Source organism: Equus asinus, chromosome 24, assembly GCF_041296235.1.
Source record: "Equus asinus isolate D_3611 breed Donkey chromosome 24, EquAss-T2T_v2, whole genome shotgun sequence".
Taxonomy (NCBI): domain Eukaryota; kingdom Metazoa; phylum Chordata; class Mammalia; order Perissodactyla; family Equidae; genus Equus; species Equus asinus.
Genome location: NC_091813.1, coordinates 37,553,790 through 37,570,284, shown reverse-complemented (window position 1 = coordinate 37,570,284; position 16,495 = coordinate 37,553,790). Strand labels below are relative to the sequence as shown.

General features: G+C 33.1%; 1 protein-coding gene across 1 annotated transcript in view; it reads left to right on the top strand.

The window, feature by feature from the left end:
• ASCC3 (activating signal cointegrator 1 complex subunit 3) overlaps positions 1-16,495 on the top strand; it is a 322,615-nt gene that overhangs the window by 131,975 nt on the left and 174,145 nt on the right. The window contains exons 12-13 of the mRNA XM_014841095.3: positions 6,082-6,258; positions 8,890-8,961. Coding sequence (XP_014696581.3) covers positions 6,082-6,258; positions 8,890-8,961 — 249 coding nt within the window. The remainder of the gene's footprint in view (positions 1-6,081; positions 6,259-8,889; positions 8,962-16,495) is intronic.

Genomic DNA, 16,495 nt, shown 5'->3' with positions numbered 1-16,495 from the left:
AAAAATTTGGACAAGAGAAAAGTGCAACAAAGGCCAAATCTGTTGTATTTAACAACAATCAACTAATGTTAGTTGTCTTCTTAGTTTACTTTCAGTGTGTAGGGAGACTTTGTCTGAAGTTAGATTTGTGTGAGAGAAAAGTCATAAAAATTTACTGCCTAGTTTTTGGGCTAATGATAAAGAGGAAGCTGCAAAATATTTTTTTATAGTTGTCAACAGTTAATCATTTTTAGATGAATATGTATAGTATATAGAGCTTCAAGGTTTGGCTTAGGACATAAAGTTCCAAGTTCTCCTTATATAAAAGAAAGTATTTCTCATACAGGCTTATCTATATTGAGAATGATAGAATTATATTTTTAGATTAAAAAAATTATGGTTGTTTTAAAATGGATTTTTAGCTGAAAAATATCTCTGGCATTTGCAGGGTATCATGTATCAACATGAAACGACTTTAAAAATATGTTCAATAGCTTTTGTGTTGTCAATAATGATTTTAAAGCCAAAAATCACTTTTATTTCCTTTGAAATCATCGCTGGTAGTAAGCAGAACTATTTAACTATATAAAATTAAATATATAAAAATTATATATAATATAAACCTATAACTAAAATCATCATTCTAATCACTATAAAGAATTATAATCACAACATGTAAAGGAGATTTATTGAATAGGTATGGTTATCATTTCCCCTTATTTAAGGTTCCTTGGTTTTGGTTGGGTTGGGTTGGGGTTTTTGCTGATATCCGTAAGATTTCTTTAGTGAAAGTAAATTCATGGTACAATGTTGTATATGTATTTGTACTTTAATTTTCATCCATCTCTATCATTTTTCAATCCTCCCTCTTTATGCTTCTGCAAATATTCTCTGTTATGTATGAATCAGTGTCTTATTTGGAACTGTGTCCCCATTTCATAAAGGTTAGGTCCTCAGCCAGTGTTGGTGGATGGACGATTCTGGCAGTATTCATATTACTCATGTTAGACTACTTTGCTTATATCCATCGAGTCTTCTAGACTGAACAAACTATCAACAGCTTCCTCAGAAAACTGCTATGAAGTCGTTGATTGCAGCATCATGGGATCATAATGCTTTATTTTAATTACTCAGTGAATAGATGTTTTTGGCTATCCCTTGGTTTTATCTTTCTAGGTATATTACATTGTAATCAGAAAATATGGCCCATATTATTTATAGTTTATGGAATTTACTGAGTTTTTTGTGACCTAATAATACATTTAATTGTTACAAAGTTCTTAATGTACATTAAGAACTATTTAATGTAAATTCCCATGTGTATTTTTAATTATTGTGGGTACAGAGTTCTATTATGTATCTCCTGAAACAAGCTTGTGAATTCTAGCCTACAGTCTTACATACTAGGACTCTCAAATTGACGTCTAAACACATCTGTTTCCACTCTCTCTCATTCATCTTCTTTCTGCTCAGCTTGTTCCAATCTTACAGTCTTTGCTCTCGCTATTAACCCCTGCTATAGAAAGCCGTTCGCTCATGATCCTCTCCCATGTTAACCCCTTTGCAATTACCGTTCTTTACTTTACTCACAGCCCTTATTGATATTGATACCTGAAATTACCTAGTTTGTTTATGAATTTATGATTGTCTCTCCCCCACTAAAATGTCAGCTCCTTGAATATAAAGTCACTGTTTTGTTTACTGCTATTTCACAGTGCCCCCAAAAGTGCATTTAGGTACACAATTAATATCTGTTGACTGATTAGTAGAATGATTGACAAAATCTTCTATGACTTTACTTAAAATGTTACCCTTTTAAAATTTTTAAATGTTATTTTTCCTTCTTCGTAAGAAAGAATAAATTTTGTTTTCTCACTTTCCTGACTACCTGTCGTGATTTGTGTTTTTCTTGAATCCTTTCTAGTAATAATGAGTATCAAATCAGAAGATACTTTGTCCCTTTTTTCTTTCCTGACTTTGTGAAAGCAGTTTTATGAAGTACTCACTAACAGTCAATGGATGAACAATAAATTAACAAAATGTAGTTTCAAAGTCTTATTGAATTATTTTCTAGATAATATCACCTAAAGGTAAAACCTTTTCTGTTAAAAGCAAAAGCGTATTTTGAAAATTCACTTATTTATTTTCTCATTTTTTTCATTTTTCTTCTATAAACTTAGCTAATTTATATAATCTTTTATGGAATCCATTGAATTCTAAATTTTATGGAGCAAATGGATCTGTTTCTTCAACTAGTCTGTAACTTTGCTGGACAAATGTTTATATTGGCTTAGTACATAATAATCTCAGTTGTTTTTTTTTTTTTTTTTTTTTTAAAGATTTTATTTTTTCCTTTTTCTCCCCAAAGCCCCCCGGTACATAGTTGTATATTCTTCGTTGTGGGTCCCTCTAGTTGTGGCATGTGGGACACTGCCCCAGCGTGGCCTGATGAGCAGTGCCATGTCCGCGCCCAGGATTCGAACCAACGAAACACTGGGCCGCCTGCAGCAGAGCGCGCGAACTTAACCACTCGGCCACGGGGCCAGCCCCTAATCTCAGTTGTTTTTTGAAGGGTTTGTTCATTTGTTTATTTTTAGGTCCATACAGATACCTTTATTTGAAAGGAAGATTAATTTACAGGTTGTAGTTTTCATTCTTTTAAACAGGTGTTAAGAATCATCTAAGGAGCTGTATATGTATATCTCATAGGTAGTGTTTTATTTATTCCTCAAATAGGCCCAGATATAACCCAAAATATGAGTAAGTAGATTCATTTTTGTCCTACTTACAAATGAGTTTGGAAGTTCCAGGGCCACATGTTCTGCTCGTGCCTGTGAGCAACACTTTTGCCAGGGAGTGTGCCCAGACATTTGGACTTGCCCCACCTGCGTATGTGCTGTATTGCAGTATCCAGGGAGAAATCCAGCATTGCACACTGCTCTCTTAGGTACAGTAACTTGAGGATACCCACATGGTACAGGCATGTTTTGACTAAAATTGGATATAAATAAGAGGGACATAAAAAAACTGAAGAGAGAATTAAAATACTTACCCAGGTGTCTTTCTGTGAATCCCTTCATTTTACTTATGGTAGCAAGAAGGTGAGAATGACTTAAACATTCTTAGATTTAAAAAAGTAATAATATTGTGTAGCCTTTTATTAAAGATTGGAAATCTTTTTATATGCATTCTCTCATAAGGGAGTTTAGTCTTAGGTTAATTAACTTGCCAAATTCATTCCAAGTCATGTATACTTTTAAAAATCACGTCAGAAGTTTTCAAACTTTTTTCCAGGTAAGAAACCCTCTTTAAAATCAGACTTTTACCTGGAAGCCTAGTATATGAAAATATAAAAGCAGGGGCCGGCCTGGTGGCACAGTGGTTAAGTTCACACGTTCTGCCTCAGTGGCCCGGGGTTCACCAGTTTGGATCCCGGGTGCGGACATGGCACCACTTGGCAAGCCATGCTGTGGCAGGCGTCCCACATATAAAGTAGAGGAAGATGGGCATGGATGTTAGCTCAGGGCCACTCTTCCTCAGCAAAAAGAGGAGGATTGGCAGCAGTTAGCTCAGGGCTAATCTTCCTAAAACAACAACAACAACAACTACTACTACAAAATGTGAAAGCAGATGGGATATGAAAACACAGACACGGGGACGTGGGGCTGCAGAATGCCACCTGTACTAGGGCTTAGGTGTGAGAGGGCCTGGACTGTAGCATGCTGATCATATAAATTATTCCCTATAGCAACATTTTGCATCCTAATTTAAAATGAGAAGTTTGTGTGTGATTAAAATGATACTTTCTTTTGGCAAATGCAAACTTCCTGTATTGCTAATGTAGAGAATTTGAATAATATAATTAATGTGGTAAAATGGTAAAGCATATAGAATTGTATAACCTACAGGTAGATAAATTATGTTCATCTCAGGTCTCCATGGTACATTTTCTCAAAGCAGAAATTGAAAAGACCATTGTCTTTATTGAATACAACAGGAATTTAAAAATAAGTTCTATGTGATGAACAAAACTGTGTATACACACACACATATGTATATGTAGATATAGATGTGTATACACATATATGTATACACACATGTATACATACATTTTACACTTTTCTATTTGTAAAATGAAGATTTATAAACCACCCACTTAAAAGGAAAGAAGAATCTCCTGCCACTTAGCGGTCAGTAAGTCATCACAGAAGGCAGGGAGGGAAGGAGGCAGGGACAACACTCTTTTTGGAAATAATGAAAGCTAGTTATAGTTTAGGGTAAGAATTATACTCTAAAAGGAAACAGGAAGGGAGGGACTAAAATAAGTTAATCATTAAATTTTAAATGTTAGATAATCTTAAACAGAATGTTCTAAAGAAAACAATGGAAAAAATAAAGTTGAAAACATAAAATCAAATACAAATAGGAAAACATTAGAATTAGTAATATTTTTATTTTTATTTTTTATTTTATTTTTTTAATTTTAATTTTTTTCGGATGTACATCATATTTCAAATTCTGTATTTTTAAAAAAAGCTAAGTAAAATAAACTTCTAACAAGTCTAATCACAAATAAATAGAAAACCTATGAATAAACAAAATTAGAGATAACTAACTTTTACAAAATATTTAGAAACTTAAAAAGATGAGAATACTGGAAACTGTCATCACAGAATTAGACCTGAAAACATTATTGAGAATTAGATACTGTTGAATGCTCGTGAGCAGTAAGGAGTTCCTTGGCATGAGAGATCTCATGGTCATTTCTACATTTCTCACCACATCTTCTGTCCCCTCCCTTTTCCGATTCATACCGCTAGTCTTGCTAAATGGCGTACCCTAAACTCACCACTCTTTTTGGCCTACCTGCCCCTCTGCTGTTCTCTGAGCTTGGAACGCCAAGAGCCGCCACCTCAGCATGCCTGCCCTGCCTCACCCACTTTTCGTTAGTGCCCTCTCTTCATTGTTCGCACGGTTTTTAGAAGGTGCTACTACTAATAGGACACATCACAGTGTTTTCTGTGATTATTATGTATGGACTCTAAGTCTCTGCTCTACTGGCACTGGGCCTGACATTAAGAGCTTAATAAGTGATTGGTGAACAAATTAATCAATGATATCAGCAGTGTTTAGAAACAAAATTAGAACATTAAACTGTACCAGTGAACACAAATAATGTGGCTTAATACATTTTGTGAGTGATTTGTAATTTTTTCTCAAGTTTTGGCTATTGTTCTGTACAATCAAACTCTCCCTTATACTGCTGTTTTGTTATAAATATGAAATTATTTGAATCTAAAGTGCTTAATGATAACTTGTCTAACAGTCTGGAAAACTTTTTCCTTGTGATGATGGAATAGTTAGTTGTGTTTTAGTTCTTAAGAATTCATCCATTTTACTGATCTGCTCCAATTGTATGTTACTGTGATGTAGTAAAAGGAATACTTTGTGAGAGGTAAGGAATTATAGATTAAGTAAGCAGTCTATAGTAAGGAAAGGAAGATACTCAGTTTATAAACGGGTCCTCAAGAATTTTGAAAAATTTTAGTTCCCTGTAAATAATTTTTCAGTAAATATATTTATACATAGTTTCAAATGTTTGTGTCATACAGTTGTATCATGTTAAATTTAAATTTGTAAAACACTAGAAGTGTATAACTTAATTATTTTAGACTTTTGTGTTTTTGTGTTTGAAGTGAATTTGAAATTATTGAACTTCACAATAAATAGCATGTATTTTTAACACCTGAAATTATAAATCGGTAAAACTTACACTAAAACCTAAGCCATGTCACTTACCTTATTACATTTTTAGGAAAAAAAAAAAAAAGAAAACATTTAACTAATGGGATTTTCCAGTTCAGGAAATCTAATAAAATTACATTTTTAATTATTTTATATCATCCCAGATACCAGGTGTAGGCCAGTTTCCTTTCATATTATCTGTCTTTTAGACTATATGTTTTTATTCTGTATTTCTTTGGGGATCTTGTTTTCTTGTGAATGATTCATACTTTATATTTACTAATATTTATTTTAAACTTAGGAAAAGTCCATATGGGTTGAATCTACCTCATTCATTAACTAAAATAACCCCTATAGGTTGAATCCACACAGAGTATGATAAGGATTCTTGGACTCTCTGCAACCTTACCTAACTACCTCGATGTTGCTACGTTTTTACACGTTAATCCCTGCATTGGACTTTTCTACTTTGATGGCCGTTTTCGACCAGTTCCTCTTGGACAGACATTTCTGGGGGTTAAAAGTGCAAATAAGGTAAATACTCATTTTAATAATTATTCTTCTCTTTTCTAAAAAATTTTTGTTGATGTATTGTTTAATACTTGTTTGGGATTAGAGACTGCAGAAGACCATTTCACTAGCTTTGCAAATATAACAGCCTAGACAAGATCAAGCTCACTTTCTTACTGTATGTAGTAGAGTAATTCCTCCTCCAAAAAGTTGCTTGTAATAGTTTCATTGTTATTATCAATGTATGTTTTGTATTCTCAGCTAAGAATACAAGTTATATATAAGAATATAAGTTTCAGAAAGTTATTTTGGTATGATTGAAGACCAATGTGAATAATAAAAGGCTCTCAGTAAACCAGTAATATATATTTTGATATATTATTCACCTAAAATAAATAATATATGCAATTGAAAAATAATTTTAGGGTAGCAATTATTGAGAGGTGTTCTGTTTAACTTATGACTCTTTATAATTACCATATTAATTATATATATGTGGCATTTCTGAAATTCTTTATAATGCTTTAGAAAGTTTATCTGATTCCTTAAATAATATTACCATGTACCATTTATACTATTTGGGTGCTTATTTTAGACTTTTATAATATTATGAAGGAATACTTTGTGTAACATTTATACATTTATTGTTCTGTTTAATGACATTTTTTTTTCCTCTTGAAGTAATAGCTTTAGGAGGACATTCACAGGCCATATGATCTCTTAATCAAAGAAAACAAGATGGAATCATGTGTTACTATGTCAATCTTGATCTTTAATAAATTATGTTACTTCTGGTCTAAAAACAATTTTATTAGTAAAATAGGGCCATTTTAACCATTCATTATTATAAATAAAATACTCAGTCGAAAAATAGCAGAAGCGACTGTCGCTACAACAGTTAATATGCTTCTCTGTGTTACATGAAAGTAAGGTATCTTTAGAATTGGAGGGAGCCATTTCAGACCTGTGCACGAAAGGGTAATTCCTGATATGGCCATAGTTATCATCTGCATATTTTACCTTCATTAATTGTTTCAAGTGCTTTTCAATATGACTTGCTGCTTGTTTTTATTCAGTCATGTATTAATATATATATTTGATTATTTTTATTTTAATGTATCAGTAGGGCAGGTGTAGAGCTGTTTCTTTATAGCTTTAGATTGGTCTTTCAGCTTTATAATTTAAATGATAGCAGATGGTTATCACAGAAGACATAGAGAAGAAAATTTTTTCAGATGCTTGCCAGCCATCTTAAACCTTGTTTTCTTTTAATTTTTTCATACAAATTGGTCAATCACTTAAAACTAATTAAATTCAAACATGGTATATTAGCATTATAATCATAAAAGGAATGGTATTAGATGATGAACCATCATAATTGTTTTGAAAGGTTTAGAAATTTGGCAAAAATTGGCAAATTTTAAATCCCCACTTTTACATATCTTACATAGTGTAGGTAGTAAAGTAATTGTATATATAAGTTATAAATACAGATTTTTGTCTTACTAAAATGTATTATTTTTATACTCAGCCAAAATATACAGTTGGTAACTGTTAAGCATTTCCCCAGGGTATCTTTTAATATATTTTCTAACCAGTCGTTACTTTGTCATTTCTTATAAAAAGAAATCCTTGTAGGTTTCTCAGAGTTTCATTCAGAAACTCATGATGTGATTCAGTTGTTATGAAAGAACCTGGGAAAATGATGTACATGACATGTCTAATTTGAAATAATGGACTTGGCCAGAACTCAACCCAAAATACGCTGAAAAGATTTGTGGCAGTTTTATTTGGAGGAGTTGTTTTTTGAATCATTAATGGGGAGTAAATTATCTTGTGATTGTTTCGTCCTACTTAGTCGGTGTAAATCATAGAGGTTCCAGAATATTAAGGCGTTTACCTTATTATAACCGAACAGATCTAAATCATAGTCATTTTAGATGTATGTGGCATTTTCATTCCCTCTAAACTCTTAATAACTGTTAAGTAGAGAGATCCAGGCTGTCACATGTCTACTCCTTTGGATTAACCACCTTGCCATTTTTGCTTGGAATCTTTCTCATGATTAATTGGGAAAATGAGACTGTTTCTTAGTTCATGAATTTGATGTTAAATTTCCAATTAATCTGAAATATGTTTCTGTAGAAAAATGTCTACCCCTCTCCATATACGTTGCAGAAATACTGTGTTTCGTTAGATTTCAGCTTTATATACCATGACATCCTACTGGTAGTATTCCGGTGATGTTGAGAATTTAACAGGAAAGCTCTATAGTTTATAGAATGAAATAGAAGAAAAACAGTCTGAAGAGTGGGCTTCTCTGAGGAAGCAGAGAAAACAACTTGAAAAATTATTCTAAAATATCTGTAACTAGTATATTATCCTTAAAATTACTGTCTTTAAAAAACTTGGCACTCATTGAAAGTTAGTACTCTGAAAGTATTGTATAATATATTTTATTTGTACTTTTTAATTACATTGTGTTTGTTCCTTATTGGATTGTTATATGTTATATTTGTGTTGCTTTTGTTGTTTCTGCATTCTAGCTAGTCAGAAAGTAAAAAAAAGATGCATTGTTAATTTACAAAGTTTTGTTTGTGGTTAGAAAGTTTATAATTGTTTCATTTGATATTTTTATGTTTTTAAAACTTTAAGGTGCAACAATTGAATAACATGGATGAAGTATGCTATGATAGTGTTTTGAAGCAAGTAAAGGCTGGACACCAGGTACGCTTTATTTTATCCTGTTTTCAGAGGTTGCTTAGTGATTAAAATGGTCAATTTTTCTTGAATTTTAAGATAATGACTCAGAGGTTTTGTTTCTTAATTTTTGTAGCCCAATGGGTAACTGTATACATCATAAAATATTCATAGATAATATTATCATCCTGATATTGATAGGTCATGCTCTTTTGTTTGCCATTTTTATTAAATAGAGAAGGATTTCATCCTTTACATTTCTGGGTTTTTAAAAAATTTTTTTTAAAATCCTTTTCTCCCACCTCAAAAGTTTTAATTTGTATTTTTTCACATAATGTAAAAATTTTGTGTTATATTATTCTTACTGTTTTCACAAAGTAGTATCATTTGAAATATATATGTTTTTTGCTTTATGGTGTTTAAAAATTAAGCAGTTTTTCTTGTAAATTCCGTTGTCCAAAATGCTCCAGTCAAGATTGTTAAAGAAAATGTGGAAGGAGAACAATTGCTTCCATACAACTTAATCATTGTCCAATTGTACATGGTTCTTTGGAGCTCTATTTTATTTTGATTTTTTTTCCCCTATGTTGTAAGCCTTTTATGACATGTAAAATGAGATATTTTCTGGTCCTTTGCTATTTAAATTCATTTTAAGAGCAGTGGAATCCTATTTTTTCAAACTAAATATTGTTTGGGGCCCCAATATATAAAACAAAACAAATATATATATATATGTATATATATATATAAAATTTATATATAAAATATATAAAACAAAATTCAAAGATGAATTAGACTTGAGAGCATGGAACACTGCCTACTGAGCATCCTTGATGCATTTTGCCCCTTTTGAAGAAATAGTTTTAAAATCAGTTTTCTAACTAATCTCAAGAGAATGTCCTTAGTTTTAAGAATAATTTTTAAGGAAAAAAGACATAATTAGATTGTATAATATTAGTGGCTTTCCTTTCCTAGTGATTAGTAAATGCTTGACACTGGTAAAATTATCTTACATTTATTATCTTGTTGAGTTCTCTCAGCAGCCAATGAGACAGGTACTATTACCCCTTTTGACAGATGAAGACAATTATGGACTGTGCAAAATAAAGTAACAAGTTCCCCTCATTTTACTAGTTTACTTACAAATTGAGGCCATGTGAGTGTAGAGTCTCTGCTAACTGTTGTGTTATATCATTTTATTTGCCTTTATTTTATGTCAGTGTTCTTTGATCATCATTAGAAAACTGCTGTGGGTTGCATTACTTATCGTGTACAAATAAAGAAATGTAAAAGACCAACATTCTTTCTTTAATCAGAAAATATTACCGAATAACAACTATTTATTCTTCGTCAGAAGCTAGGAAACTTTTTCTGTGAAGGTCCAGATAGTAAATATTTTAGGCTTTGTGGGCCTTATATTCTGTGTTGCAGCTACTCAGCCCTGCTGTTGTAGCATGAAAGCAGCCATTGACAGTATGTGATCAATTATGTTGTTCCGTTAAAACTTTATTTACAAAAGCGGGCAACAACTGCATTTGGCTTTCAGGCTATAATTTGCCAACCTCTGTTCTAGATTGCCTCATGAAATTTATTTGTAGTGAATGCCTGATGATCCAAAAATGCTAACTAGAGAAACTTTTGACAGCATTTCACAGAAAATCCTGAAAGAAAGAAATATCCTGTATAGCCACCAATGTTTGTACCTTCTTTGTAAAAGAACAGGATAATTCAGTGTAATTAGGTAGATGTTACCACCATGGACATCTATTTCCAACTTTTATGTTACAGAAGATATATACTACAGTCATGCATTGCTTAACAACGGGGATAAATTCTGAGAAATGCGTCGTTAGGCGATTCGTTGTTGTGCAAACATCATGGAATATACTTACACAAACCTGAGTGGTATAGCCTACTACACACATAGGCTATATTGTACTAATCTTATGGAACCACCATCGTATATGTGTCCATCGTTGACTGAAACATTATGTGGTGTATGAATGTATATTACTGGCGAAGGAATGTAGCTGTGGAGTCTGTAAAATCTATTTGTGTATGCTGTGTTATAAAATGTTCAGTAAATATTTAAATGTTTTCTCCATTAAATTTTTTAAAAATAGACTTTATTTTTTAGAGCAGTTTTGGATTCACAGCAAAACTGAGTGGAAAGGAGAGAGTTCTCATACACCTGCCCCCGCACACTCACAGCTTCCTCTATTATCAACATCCCACACCAGAGTGGTACATCTGTTTCAGTCGATGAGCCTATGTTGGCATGTCAATATCACCTAAAGTCCATGGTTTACATTAGGGTTCACTCTTGGTGTTGTACATTCTGTGGGTTTGGACAAATTATAATGGCGTATATCCACCATTATAGTGTCATACAGAATAATTTCACTTCAGTGAAAAATGACTGTGCTCAGCATATTCATTCTTTTTTCTCCTTAACCCCTGGTGACTACTGATCTTTTTACTGTCTCTGTAGTTCTGCCTTTTCCAGAATGTCATATAGTTGGAATCATACAGTATGTAGCCTTTTCAGGTTGGCTGCTTTTACAATAGGTATTTGAGGTTTCTCCATGTCTTTCCAAGGCTTGATAGCTTATTCTTTTTAGCATTGAATAATGTTCCACTGTCCAGATGTACCAGTTTATCCATTTGCTTACTGAAGGAAATCTTGGTTGCTGTTAAGTTTTGGCAGTTATGAATAAAGCTACTATAAACATTTGTGTACAGGTTTTGCCTGGACATAAGTTTTCAGCTCTTTTGGGGGAATATCAAGGAGTGTGATAGCTGGATCATATGGTAAGAGGATGTTTATTTTTGTAAGAAACTACTAAACTGTGTTCCAAAGTAGCTGTACCATTTTACATTACCACCAACAGTGAATGAGAGTTCTTCTTGCTCCACAGCCTCAATAGCATTTGGTGTATTTTGGATTTTGGCCTTTCTAAGAGGTGTGTAGTGGTATCTCGTCGTTTCAATGTGCGTTTCCCTAATGACATATGATGTTGAGCATCTTTTCATATGCTTGTTTGCCGTCTGTCTGTCTTTGGCGAGGTGTCCAGATTTTTTGCTCATTTTCAGATCAGATTGTTCATTTTCTTATTGTTGGGTTTTAAGAGTTCTTTGTATATTTTGGATAGAAGTCTTTTGTCAGATATGTCTTTTGCAAAACTTTCTCTCAGTCTGTGGCTTGTCTTCTCATTCTCTCCATAGCATCTTTTGCAGAGCAGAAGTTTTTTAATTTTAATGAAGCACAACTTATCAATTATTTCTTTCATGGATCGTGCATTTAGTGTTGTATCTAAAAAGGCATCACCATACCTAAGGTCATGTAGATTTTCACCTGTGTTATCTTCTAGGAGTTTTATGGTTTTGTATTTTACACTTAGGTCTGTGATCCATTTTGAGTTAAATTTTGGAAGGGTGTAAAGTCTGCGTCTAGATTTATTTTTTTTGCATGTAGTTGTCAGTGTTCCAGCAGCATTTGTTGAAAAGACTGTCTTTGCTCCATTTTATTATCTTTCCTCCCTTGTCGAAGATCAGTTGGCTGTACTTGTGTGGGCTTATTTCTGGGCTCTGTTCTTTTTCATTGATTTGTTTGGCTATTCTTTAGCCCATGTCACAGTGTTTTGATTACTGTAGCTTTACCATCAGTGTTGGAGTCCAGTAGTGTCAGTCTGCAACTTTGTTCTTCTTCAGCGTTGTGTTGGCTATTCTGGGTTTCCATTTAATTTTGAACTGTAAGTTAATAACATTTGTTTTTCAGAATTTTTAATTGTGATGGGATTTGTTCACAGCATCACCGAAGAACTTTTTCTAATCTGTGATAGACTTCATTATAAATGTGAACCTTTAAAGATTTTTCCTCTTTTTAAATAATGGAAATTAAAAGGTAAATACTTTACTAAGTATGGAACATATAAGTAGACATTTTATATTTTGACTCTAGTCAGGAAAACACTTAGTACTCCTTTTGTAATTGAATAGCCTTGCCAGTATTATGAAAATACTTAAGAAGCCGCTGGTAGGAATGTTACTGTGTTGCCCGTAGAATTAAGGAAATTAAAATAATCATTTTTCTTCTGTCACATTAAGTTAGCACTTAATGACCAGCTAAGTGGGAATTTGGTACATTACTGTGAAATATAGGATTGCTTCTCATTGAAGTAAATAACTTTTTTAGGATAAAAACGAACAGTTTTGTGAACTTTTTCTTAGACTGATAAATACATATATCCATATATAAACATACACAGTTGCAAATACTAATATAAGTAAATAGTAACTAACTACTATGTGCCATTACTGCCAGTACTACAGCAATTATGAGGCCTTAGCAATGACAGGTCATTCATCTTTGTAGCATTATAGTCTTTATCATGCTGTTTATAATTGTTCTTTCAGTGTATTTATTATCCTACTCCAGCCTTTTTTCTCCATATAATCTTACATTATAAAATATTTCTTTACAAAATAGAATGCAGTCTTACCCTAAGTGTTGGGGAAAGTAGCAGTTGTATCTTCTATTGTAGGTAGGTAAAAATCCAAGTAAATGTTGCAACCACCACAGTATGACAACTGACGGCCAAGTGGTGTGGTTCCCCACCGGGGAAACGAACCCAGGAACCTGGGCTACAGCAGTGAGAGCGCTGAGTCTTGATCACCAGGGATATATTGTATATACAGTTTTATATTCACTGTTTTCCTTAATGAATACTAAACATTTTTCATTGTTTCCATGTGGTCTTCACAATTTTGGTGTCTGTAAGAGAGAAAAGGGAGTTTTTATTCTGGTTCTACGTTTCAGATGCCAGGTCAGTCTCTTCGGACTTTTAAGCTTTCTAATCCTCTGAAATAAGCATTATTATCTCTTTTCGTTGAAAGAGAGAGTGAATTTAAGACATGTTAAGCAGCTTCCCAAGGTCATAGAGCTAGGGCAGCACCAGGATTGAAATGCAAGTCTTTGTTGATAAAGCCCACAGCATCTTCAGAACCTCATAATGCCCCTGTGCCATGAAGCTGACATTGGCTGTTCCTCTGTTATGGATATTCCTCCATTATTGAGTGCTTTCAGTGTTGACAATTTTCTCTTACTAAAGATAATGCTACGTAGTGATCATCCTTCTGCCTGTTCTTTTTTCCGTTGAAACATTTACTTAGGATAAATGTCCTAAAATGGAATTATGGCTCAAATGGCCACATTTTATAGTCTGCCACGTGATCCTATAATACATTCCGAATGGGTTATAACGTTTCATTTTCATAGCCAACCTACATAAGATTTTATAAAATTTATAAAATTAAGCTGTGTTCTTCTGAATAGTTTTATCAATGTAGTGTGATTTGAGGTTATGATCTGATGTGTTTGCCTTTTTGAATTTGTTTTACGGTCTTAAGGCATGTAAGACAGAGTAGTGTCATACCAGTAAAATTTTTTCTTAATTAGCAACTGTTACCTGTAAATCATGATTATAAAAACACATGTTTTGCATACCATACTGTTCATGCTTTGCTTTGAGTGTAGACTCACTTTCAGTTAGAAAAAACTGTTCTTCTCTGTGTTTTTGCTTCATACTGTGATCCTGTGGTCTTTGGCCTCCATAATTGTATTTTAAAATGTAGTTTAAATATGACTAATATAAAAGAGACTGAGAAAAAAAGAGTTTAAACAGATTTAACCCTTGGGTACACCAAAAAGCAAAAATGAGGGGGCAAAAATCACTGCTAATTGTACCACCCAGAGATAGTTTCTGTTGGTGTGTATCTTTCCATTTATTAAAATGCATTTTATTTCCTTAATTTCCCGTCTTTTTTTCCTCAGTTATTCCTGTAGTTTCTCTAATCTGTTGTATTCCCCTGCCCCAAAATATGACAGAACCATAAATGAAAAATAACATTAAAATGTAAATAAACAGATTAAAGATGTCATATTTAAACAGTTTAATCAATGTGTTCTATGCAATGTTGTCCTTTTAGGTTTTGTGTTCCAGTAGGATAGGTCCTATTAGGTGAGATTTAGGTTATAAGGAAATATTTGATGGTCAAGTTCCTGGTGTAGTGTCTTGTGCATGGGGACTCTGGTAAGTAGAATTTGTGATGAATTGCCTCATCTTCAAAGACTTAACATCCTTAGTGAGATGGGGTGATGGGAAATATGAAATGCATCAGGTCTGTGACCCACTGGTTGATGTTTGCCTCTAGTATTGCTAGTGTTACGAATGCCCAGGCCAGTGCCTTCAGGTGATTGGTGCTGAGTCGTTAAGGCCACGCCATAGTCTTTTACATTAATGTAATCATCTCAAGTTAAGAGCTCTTTGCAACATAATTTGAGAACAAAGCTTTATGGTTCTCATTTCTTTAAATTATCTATATTATGTGTGTAACTTTGGGAAGGGTGCCCAAAACTAAAATCTTTTCCTGTTTTAGTCTTTTCAAAATGATCATTCTGTCTAACTCTTTTATTTGCAAATTGCTCTGACAAGTACTGTTTGGCCTGTAAGTTCATTTAGTTTGATAAGTGGCAGCTTCTGCTGATTGCCTTTGGAATATGTCCAGAAACAAAATTACAGTGTGGATGCTTGGAAAAGAGGACTACTACACAGTTTGATTTTGGAAGCTGAGGTAGATACCTATTTCAACAAGGCTAGCAATCCTTAATTTAATCCATCACCAAAGAATTGCTACTTCACAGAAGTCTGATTGCTGAAGCTCATATGGAAGTTTGTTTTTAGGAGCTTAGGACCCCTCACTGGATTATTTTTCCTTTTTTTTTAATCTTCTTGAGGAAATACCTTTACTTACTGTGGTCCTCTGCTTTTAATAGAAGGTGAACAAAGAGCTTCCCAATAGAATAGAGTTTCTGAGTTGTTTTTTCCCTCATAATTGAGGTTGAATATAATTTTATCCCAGTCACTGGCGGTCTTTGTATAAGGTTCCAAGTGATAAATTTCAGCCAATGAATTTGTATGTATCCATCTGTCAGAAAATGAAAAATATATGATTCAACAATCTTTTTACCTTATTATCTAAAAAACTGACAGCCAAATTAACTCTCCAATTATATTATTCTGTCTAACTCTAATGACTGAAAGGTCTAACTGTATGTGCTTCATTCTAAGAGACTCTAATGTTTAAATGTTTTGTTGTACATATAAGTACAGTAAATTTGTATATCTGTGTATGTGTATCTATGTAGATATACGTAGAGAGACGGAGAGACAGAGCTTTGCTTCTGGAATTCAGTTATAGTTATAACTAACTGCACATTAGTGCATTGTTATTAAACAGCCAACTACATATTAAATATGCTTTTCCTTGTTATTAAGGGAACTTAAGTTTTTTCTTCTAGGACTGTGTACTTACCAAACTGTAGCTTTATTTTGTTGCCTTTTAAATATATTTTAGCAGTTAGTGTGTAGTAGTCACTCAGGAAAACTAACTGAATTTTCTCTCTTACCAACTCATGCCCCCCTCTCCCTGCTAACCAGTCAAAAAATCTTTCTAGTAAATACTCTTTGATTTTGTCTGTTTTCTTGCCTTCAGGTTGTTT